Here is a 10,774-nt window from a genome sequence, read left to right as displayed (position 1 = left end):
ACCCACATGGAGATCCACGCTCTCAGAACACACACACACGCACACATTTTATGTAAACTAGAAAAAGACCGAAAGACATGCAAAAAGAGCATTACCGAGACAACCATTCTCAGTTGGGTAGTAGTGCTATATAGTGCAATTTATTCATTTGATGAATAACTTTTTGGCCCTTATGAACGAGAAAATATGCATCATGCCCGAGCAAATGATAAACGAACCACGCACAGATGTAGCAAACACTCTCTCGCACACACACATATTCGCTTTCATACACAGAATATGAACCACATCTTAGTGTGCATAACAAAGCAAATTGCAAAATTGCCATCAAACAAATTCAAAAACTCGGGCACCAACCAGCGGTGCAGTGCACATGTTCGAAATGTATCCATTTCTCTGTGTGTAGTGAAATTCAATACTCATCGCCTGTAAATCGAGCGCGCATTTGAAATATCCATTGATGAGCTTAATACACATTGCTTTTATGTGCAATTTACTCCTTTTTTTCTGATTACACCGAATTTGTTTCAATGGAAGCGCACACATTTTCACATTCTCGCATTCCATGTGATTTATTCGTTCGACAAGCAATTTATATCGGGTGTAATTTCAAATCCGTCAGTTGCAACATTTAAAGACGAAAAATCAACAATTACACTGAGCAATATTACACACAAAGTATGAATACTCGCGGGACATCCGAAATTGATGTCAATACACATACACAGGCACTTTTATACAAACGTCCACACACAGAATAAATGAAAAATCTCCCCATTTCGATATTTGAACAAAAATGTTTAGCAACCGCATCAAATAAAATCGAACTGCGAATGTTTTAGGCATCAATCAAACCGCAGAATATGGAATAAAGCGATTACCAAAATGTATGAATTGTTCGTTACTTTAATTTCCTGGGAAAACAACACAAAATGATATCGAATCGAATGAATTATCGAAATTACTGAAATTATTTTGAAACACACGTGTACACATACACAGGCATCCAAACGAATTGCCTGGAGGGAATGACGTGATAAAGGCTCATCGACTTTTCAAAGTCTGCATTAATTGTATTCACAACAATTTTGTATTAGACACAAAAAAACAACAATTTTCGGATGCCTGAAAGGTTTTAATCCAGAGTAAATGTGAGGGAGAGAGAGAGAGAGAGAGAGAGCGCCAGAGGGAGGAATAATGTGTAGTAGACAGATTTAGTGAAGATTCTTAAAAGAATTTGTAAATATTTTCGTATCGAGCTTTCATCGTTTGGATGAATTCCCTCGATTCCACGTGGTACACCTCTCAAAACAGCGCACAGACGAGGGTGATTTCAACACTAGCAGCTATAATTCAATCCCAAATAAACTATGTTCGATAGTAGCAAATATCGACATATTCACCTCGTCTTCTTCCTCTTCATCCTCCCCTCAAAGTTACACTGAGAAACGGGTGGGTTCGATTACAACGAACCAAAACCAATGAGCATATGTGTATACGGTATCGAATAATAACAGTAAAACCGTTTAGAGCGTATGTGATCGGAATGTTTAATCTCACCAGCCAAATTGATACGATACTGGACTATATATTGACTATGAAGAAGCTAGGGGAATATCAAGCTCCTGAATCTTGTGAGATATTTGAAATAAACATCAATTGTATGACATATTTTCGAATAATTCGACTAAATAAATCAGATTTTTGTGAATTTTGGAGATATTTGGGATTTTTCGCATTCAATCCGAATAAATACATTTAAATATCATTCATAAATTATGAATCATAATCAAAAATATCCACCATATTTCATACGACAGATTCTTAGAGATGAATTGGATTTTTCTGAAATATTTGAAATAATCTAAGTGTGATTTCCCCTAGAAGAGAGCGGATGGGCAAAGTGGCAGGCAATAACACATACAGAAACACAGAAATTAATTGAATCCATTGGAACGTCGATTAGAAAATGCATTTAGTTTTCAATAAACACGCTTAGCATGAGGCAAACTCATTAAATATCATTCAGTTTTGAAATATTTCCCTCTGTTTACATGCAGTTTTCCGCATAAACTTCGTAGAAACCTAAAATAAAGCCACAAAAAATTCTAATATTGTTCACATGTAACCCAACATGTGAACAATATTTATAACGAATCTAACATGGAATTCAACAAATCCGAACCTTTAGGTTGGAATAGGAATTCCAATTCATTGGTGAAATACTCATTTTAAATGGATACCTGTCAAATGTGCCTGACGATTTATGTTCCGCCGATAATTCCACTGGTGTGGTTGCTTAGCGGCAGTCAGTATACACGTGACTTGGTATTTGAACAGTCAATTTGGAAATGCAAATGCTCTAAACCAATTTAAACCGTAGTTTTAAGCCCACTAGAATGATTGAATGATATGCTGGGTGTATATATTCTTGATTTCAACGATTCGACGCATGTTCTGAATGTTCTCCCTACTCTCACTATCCGACTGCAATCGCATCTTTTGACGGTATTGTAAGCCATGGCATATGGCAACCGATATGAACTTAACGCAGCTAGAATTAATTTAAGCTATTGCTTTTACATGAATGAAGACACAAAAAAGCAACAACAACAACTGCCCAGGTTTTGGCGAATATTAATTGCAAACGTTACACGGATGGTATTCTTTGCATTTCGCCCCCTGCACTGGGTCATTTCCTCTAATTGGATTACGAATAAACATTGGCCGGGCTTTGATGCTGTGCGTGGTACTCACGCGCAAACGATGGAGATTTTGCATAATGAATGTTTTTACGAAATAATTTGCGTTATCAATGGTGAATGAACCGCTGAGAATATTCGTCGGACGGTTTCTGATGCATAGTTGAATGTGGAACTTATACAAAGTTGTATATTTTGCGTACAAATTTTCCAAGATTCACAATTAACAACACGTCCAACGTGTATATTCTCAGCAGTTCAACTGAGCCAACGATTTTTGTGCTCTATTTTCTAACTTCATTATTACGTTTGTACCGAAGTTTGAGGATCATTTTTAATCCAACTTTCCTCTGAAGTGTAATGAAAAATGCTCCATTATTTAATACTCATTACACAAAGACACAGCGACGGTGCATCATCACCAGGGCCAAAATAAATATGCAAATGCATATTCCAATAGTTTTAACACGATCGTGCATATTTTGTCATTTTCGTATAATAAAGAATTTTTCGTCTATTTAAGACAACTTTAATTAATAAATCGAATAGTTTTTTAACATTACGCGTGCAAATTTTGTGTATATATACAATATGTATATATAAGGAAACCAAAACACTAGACAGTCACCGTCACTCGTTCGCAATAATTCGATTTCATACGATAAAAATATATAAACAATAATCTCAATTACAAAATGATTCAACGACTGAAATGCTATGTATGCGCATGATTTCGTATGAATTTGAACGAGATATTCCAAACGAGCTACGGCACGAACGCGAATTTTACCAAACTTATTTTATTGAACTTTATTTTCACTTATATTTGATACGATTTTTGACGTTTTTTTTTTAAATTTGAATGTGGAGAATAAATAAAAATATTAATGTATAACCGACAAATTTGTTATTTTGAATTTTTTTCATGCATATTTTACGGATTTCTGGAGTTTTTTTTTTGCATATTTGGCCGATTTACCGTGCATATTATCGTGCATATTTTGCCATTTTGTCGTGCATTTCAATGCGCATATAATTGATTTTTTCGTGCATATTTATTTTGACCCTGATCATCACAAACATTTCAAAATACAAACCGCTTAACTATTTCGTTTCTTTTAATTTTGCGATTTTTTTTCTTCTGAGCATCCTTTGGATGGGAGCGATAGCGATATAAGTCAATATTTTTAAGTGCTCTACATTTATGCGACGCTACCGTTTTTCATTTCCAAGGTAAAGAGGCAAAGATGACCCGTTAACCATTTTAGCTTTTCGATGCTAATGAACCGTGCAATTTTGCTCACTCAAATGCATTAAAATTGAATTGCATACAAGTGTTGTGCTGTTGAGCCGGACACTTTTCAGACTCTATTGAAACTGAGAGATGTTGTTATGAATATTTTGAAAAACAATTTCACAAGTTTAAATTTTCTCATTATTTCATATTATAAATGCCACTTTTCTTCTATCATTATTGCAGCACAAAATTCGCTCGATACTGATTTTGAAATATTATTTCCTCAATTTCATTCTCCTCAACTTTCTCCTGAAACATTTCTGCTTCATTGTTTTCCTTAAGTCAAGTATTCAAGCGTTTCCATGATTATGGTCGTGATAATGAAGTGATGCTTGATGTGAAGTGTCTTGTGTCTATATAATATCATTGCCGCATCAAGTATTCCATTTCATGGTAATCCGGTTGTTGGGGTTGCGGTTTAAATTGGTTTGTCAGCAGCGAATGTGGCGTTGAAGACTTCGCAATTCATCGCAAAAACGCATCAGTTTGTTATTTATCAAGTGGTTTGTTGGTCAAGCAGACAACTTGAATGCATTGCAAGCACGAAATGGTTTCCTCTCTCAAACAAATCGAATACATAAAGATGATGAAGATTTAGCATAAAAATTGAACTCAGTCCAGTGATACTTGAGATATAGACACTGACATTAAAAACTTCAACGTGATGAATGTTGAACACAGTGTTGAATTATTATGTGTTTAATTCAAACGATTGTGTTCAAACAGAAAGATGAAGGAAGAAAAACGGCACACAAATGAAACACTGAAAAGTACTTTTATCAGGCGCTAACAAACCCACACACACACACACACACACACACAAACACTTTGAAGTCACTTGAATCACACCGGAGAAAAAGAAATAGACGAAGACGATGAAGAAACAACAAAAAAAATGCGCTGGGTCGTAAATATAATCCTTCGTGCGTTTCTTGGTTATTCATATGATTGCGCAATTCCATTCATTCATAACTTCTGCTCTTCCATTGTATGAAACCGTGCTCAAGTTGAATGCTTCGCATTCAACAGGTTCAACATTGGCAACAATCAAACTGCACTTGTACACGATCAAAATAGATGGAACAAGCAACTCGAACTCGGTTTTTTTCTATAACATTTCCAATCTCATTCAAACAGAATCACACACACACAGGCACACAATAATAAGTAAAATAATTTAAAAAAAAATAATGTACAATGCAAAGAACTTACCTCTAGCTCGAGGTTTTGTTAGCAGCTTTTGTACGATGTTGTCATAAGCGATTTCTTCGGCCACACCCGAGTCCTTTACAAGCTTCTCCCTAACCGCAATACAAATATTATGTTTAGCCAATAGATCTTCGAGCTCCTCAAATGCCTGTCCGTATCGCCGCGCCATTTCCAATATTTGTGTGTGGGTATCGAACATGTAAGAATAAAGACCGATATGAAAATGGTGAATAAGAAAAAGCATAGGAAAAAATTCTCATTTCTTTCTATTTGGTTCGTTTTTTTTTCTCTCCTGTGAAAATTGAAAAAAATAAACGATAAGTACAAATGCACGTGTTTTCCATTATTATTCTCTCCCCCGTCCATACACATTACAGAAGAACCTTTTTTCATATTTCATATTTTTCACATATGTGTTGAAAATGTGTTGATTCATTTTGTTATATAAATGTGGTGCAGAAGTAGGAGTGAATGAAAAAAAATTGCCGATCTCTGACTATCTGGATTGAAAATCCAATAATTCTGGAATAACAAAGACCAAAGCAACAGCAATGTAATATATTTCCATTATGCTCTCGATGTGGACCGACTAGTGCAAACTTTAGCTTGGCCCCTTACCTTTTCAAATTAGTTGAATTGGCTTGTTTGCATTCAAGTTGAAAAAAAAGAAAAGAAAACCGAAACCATTCAGCAGACCAATTTCGATTTTTCACTTGACGATTTTCCATTATCGCCATGCGCTATAAATGGTGACGAGCTTTGGTTCAATTAAAATGTTGACGGAAGTTCTTGGAAATGGTATAAAGAAATAATGACACTAGATGCACGATCAACAAAATAAAAGTACACTCAAAAGTTGGTAGACGTAAAACTCAAATAAGTCGTTTGAAAAGAAGAAATGTGAAAATAAAAAATTGAAAAGTAAAAAAGAAAAAAAAAATGTTTAAATCAATTTTTAATTACATAAAACTGAATTTTAGCCAAACGAGAGAGAAAAAAAAGATCAATACTAATGGGAAACCGGTTCACTAATGCGATGACCGACGCTGTAGCGTGCAATATGGATAAGCCCAATATGGGAGACACATGTATAGTTAATAATTCAATCGGATTAAGCGCAAAACATGCTTTTGACGAGGTTCAATTTTTAAAACGCCTGAAGCAAGTTTTACGCTTAATCAAATCAAATCAGAAAAAAAGGCCGAACATCTCGATGATAATGTTTTCAACACATTTGCTGTGGAGGCTACTATTGATTTTTCGCTTGATGGACTTTTTTTCCATTTTTAATGGACCAACTCTTTTCAAAGCTCCTCCATCAATATTGCTGGAAAACTTTTTTAACCGCACGACTGCATTTGGTATGAAAAAAAAAAAAAATACATATATCGAAGAAAGACCCGAATTTTTTTTTTATCTAAACAAAAAAGGAGAAAAACAGAAATGGGTGCTGAAAATTCAACAAGTGGACGAAGCGAAAAAAATTAATGGTCGATTGACTTAAGCGTAAAAGACCCTTTTCCGCATTAAAAAATAGACTCGTTGAATTGACTGCATTGTACCACTAAAATAAAAATGACACAGGACCAATCGCCATTTCAAAACCAATTTGATTTTCGGACGCTGAACAAAAAAACCACACACATAGGAACACGAACAGATTGTTCCTATTCTAAACAGTAAAACACACGAGTCTAACAATTTCGCTTCGAGTTTTTGTAAATTATGGGTTATTCCCGAAAAAGTTATGGTTTAAGTGGTTTTGATGCGAATGTCGTCCATCCGAATCCTTCAATATAATAAATCAGCTGAAAATAAAAAAAACAATTTATTTCCTACGGCGTTTTTATTCTCATCACCGTGAAATGCAATCAGCCAACTAGCCAGACAATGAGCAAAGAAAATGGATTGAATTTTCGAGAATAATCGCCATTATTTCACGCGAAAAACAATAGCAACTTAATGTAAGCGATCACATCACAGCCAAAATGCAAATTTGTTTTCGCGAAAATGTTCCGCTTTTGTTTTTATCGATGTACGCTTTTTTGAAATCATTTTTGTCATGACTTTGTACAGCGATAAAATAATTCATACGGCGATGCGCGTCAAACACTTGCTAATGTTATTAATTCTTTTTTCACGTTAACGCTAATGGTAATTTATTCAATGAAACTTGTGAATTATTTTCATTAAAATTCACATAAATTAGTACAATGTAGCGGTGAAACACAATTAATTTGAATGATTCCGGGAAAATTGTTTGCAACGCGCAACATTTTGCATCGGATGCATAAATTAGAGTGGGATGCTATTGAAATTCGAATTATTTTTTCAATGCGATACGTGGCTATAGCGAGAGCTATGAGCTGCGGATGACATAAATGAAACTACTTTCTGATAAATAAGCATACCTGACACATTGGCGGCAAGTCGTCAGCGAGACTAGCCAATAAGTTTTTACATTAGGATGCATTCACTGGTCGTGCACACGAATGAATGAATGGCACATGGAAATTGAGAAAATCAACAGCAACGAAAAACAGCAGCTAGTGTTATTTTACCATTTGCCGTGGCTGATCATAGCAAGAGTTCCGCATTTCCCTTTTCCATTACCAGCCATTGTGTCTTCGAATTCATCCAAATGCACGAGCCAAGTGTATTATGGGACCATTGAAAGTATTGCAATTTACTGGAGGCGCAACGACGAGATGTATAGAGTTTTTTGTTTGTATTGTATATACGCTCGTTTCGAGCGATGGTAAATAATGGCATGGAGTTATTATTATGCACGATGTAATGAATACCGAACAAAACGAACCAATTCATTTTCCAGGTTGCGGTGCACTTTCAGACAAAGTCGTGTGTAATTTCAATAGAATAATGATGCAAACAAAGAGCTAGGTGCACATGGTTGCACACAAAAACCGACAAAGAAACACCGAATGAATCAACTTTTCCGAACGCAGAAATTGGTCGGATAGCAAAAAAAAAAAAAATGAAAAGTATTAAAATCGGTGAAAACTAACCACGATGTCCTTATATGTGCGTATACAACGCGATTGATGTACACAACACGACGAACCGTGGGTGAAAATAATGACGTGATTTATTTTTTTTTTTTTGCATGAAAAGCGACTTTATTCACCATGCTATGAATTAAAATAAAAGGTTTTCGCTACTTTCAAACATGAATTCGTTTGCTAGTCCTAAAAGTATATTCCATTGAAACTCGGGAATTTTGTAATTGTCCAATCAACCATAATGTAAATGAGGTAAATTAACAAAAAGTTTACAAAAACCGAACAAAAATGTTTTTCAAGATGTACAAGAATTTTTGCTTTCGGGTTTGTAACGTGTAAAGTGGTACACCGGTTTTAAATCGAAAAAAACCAGTGAAATATTGATGTTGCCAAAGAACTCTATTAAGACCTCTATTTCGCGTGCTTCCAAAACGAATGACTGTTTTGAACTTGACAAAACTTGCGGTTAAAAATAAAAATAAAAATGAATAACAATCGCAATTATTCACGATTTATAAATTCTATTCGAGAAGTTTGATTTTCAATGAACATATCTAAGAGTTGTTTCGCTGAAAAGTCCGGTTTACTTAGGTCAGACCATTAATTTACGGTTGTTGTTGATATTCGGCATCAACATGATCGTCTTGCGGCCGTATCTTTTATTCAGAACAGCGATATTGTGGAGGGAATTAAACCCGTACAGATACGGCAGCATTTGAATGCGGTGCAAGTGTGTCTGCAGTATTAGCATAGTATACATTAAGCAGAGAAACTCACCTTGATGCCATAATTGCTTTCTTCGTATATAATGGAAATGTAGCTCCAGCCCATACGACGCACAATGTCAACCATTGCTTTCACCTGGTAATGATCCGACGGGATGGTTCGCGAAAAGTATTCGAAACGCTGTTTGTTGCTCAGTTCGGGACTCGTGGAGAAAAACGAAACCTAGATGCGAAAGATATAAAAAAAAGCACCGCCGTCGCCGCCACCAAATCGCAAAATCGAGTAGTAGCAGCAACAGCAGCAGCAGAGAGAAAAAGAGACAGTTTGAAACGCAGTGTACAGAACAAAAATTGATTATATACAAACGGGTTATTAAAAAAAAAACTACCCTAACAACAAAGTGAATTGGAAATAAAGATGCCAAAAAGATAAGCAAATACACAGCAACAAATTGAAATTTGAAATTATAAAAAAGGCACAGAAATAAACCGGTACTGCTATTATGAAGAGCTAGAGAAATAAAATGATGTTTGAAACAAGGAATGCGGATCATAGACAGAATATAGATTTCACCATTTTTTTTTTTGTGTTTGGCCAAATGCAGTACTGCACTCTAAGAGCAAGAAGAAAACGATTACGTTTCAAACTGAATACTTCACTCATTTTCGCAAATGATCTCGCGTTTGTTTTGATTTTCGTTTTTTCTAGCCATAAACTAGCACAAGAACTCAGTTCCAACCATTTTTTCAGTTAAATTCAATGGGTTTAGGAGAAGAAAAAAAAAAATTGAGGATCCGATTTGCAATCGACTATGAAATTGATATTCCATCTATTTGATTGGATGAATTGGGTCCATTTAACCAGTTTTATTGTCCGGCTTCCACATTCAATGTAAACTAAGCCTAAAAACAAACAAATTCTACCCTTTATTTGATGTTGGCTAACACATTTCACGATCGGTGAATACTCAAAGTAAATTTTCTATTCGGAAATGAGAAAATGTTCGGAATCGGTGTAACGAAAAATGTTAATTCCGTCAATATTTGGCAAAATTTATAAATTTCCATTTGGATGAACTTAAATGGAAACCGAAATCAAGAACATTTATTTTAAGCATAGCAAATTCTGATTTCATTGAAAGATGATACTATGATAATCATCCAGTATATTGCTTTGGTGAACTTTATTCTCCTTTCTATTTCTAATGAACAATCATTTTATAACGATTTGATTCGACTAATTATTTAATTGCCATCAAACAGAAATATGTTTAAGATAAATTTTAATGAATCACTTTTGAATTTTGAACAGAGGTGAACAATGATGTCGCTGTATCTGAGAAGAAACAAACGCAATCTCTTTGAATCAATTCAATTGATGAATTGCTATCGCCGTTTAACAAACCAAATTCAATTTCCAATAAACTTTTCTCTTTATTAATTCTATTAATTCATGAAGAGAGAAACCAATCCGAATGCAATCGCATGCTATAGGCCATAGTCTAGTGTGTAATCACTAGGCAAGAAGAATGAAATGAAAAAATAGAGTCGAAATCAGTTTACCCACTGACTAAACAATAAACTAAATACTTGATAAGTGCACTGCCAAAAACTGATTGAACAATAAGAGCCGATCGATGCATGCCATCGAGATTCAGATGAAATTACGCCACGTTAAATCATCCTTGTCACCATCACACATTCAAAATATGTTTATCTTCATGTTTATTTGCTTGATGCGCCGCAAGAGTGATGGTTTCTAAGTTTTTCAAGATAACGGAACCATTTTTCGAACTTATTCAATCGTTTTAAACTTCATTT

The 10,774-nt window shown here is 34.9% G+C and overlaps 1 protein-coding gene across 2 annotated transcripts in view; it reads right to left on the bottom strand.

Moving 5' to 3' along the window:
* The window catches only part of LOC129576321 (metabotropic glutamate receptor 2), a 186,941-nt gene that overhangs the window by 48,074 nt on the left and 128,093 nt on the right, over nt 1-10,774 (bottom strand). For both annotated transcript variants that reach the window (XM_055461235.1, XM_055461236.1), the window contains 2 exons: nt 9,006-9,176; nt 5,212-5,356 (listed from right to left, as the gene is read on the bottom strand). In XM_055461235.1, the coding sequence (XP_055317210.1) occupies nt 5,212-5,356; nt 9,006-9,176 (316 nt within the window). The remainder of the gene's footprint in view (nt 1-5,211; nt 5,357-9,005; nt 9,177-10,774) is intronic.

The sequence above is a fragment of the Sitodiplosis mosellana genome, unplaced genomic scaffold (assembly GCF_009176505.1).
Source record: "Sitodiplosis mosellana isolate CC-2019 unplaced genomic scaffold, AAFC_SMos_1.0 Smas_scaffold_6181, whole genome shotgun sequence".
Classification (NCBI taxonomy): Eukaryota; Metazoa; Arthropoda; class Insecta; order Diptera; family Cecidomyiidae; genus Sitodiplosis; species Sitodiplosis mosellana.
The sequence above is the reverse complement of the archived record's forward strand: the minus strand, read 5'-3'. Positions and strand labels throughout refer to the sequence as shown.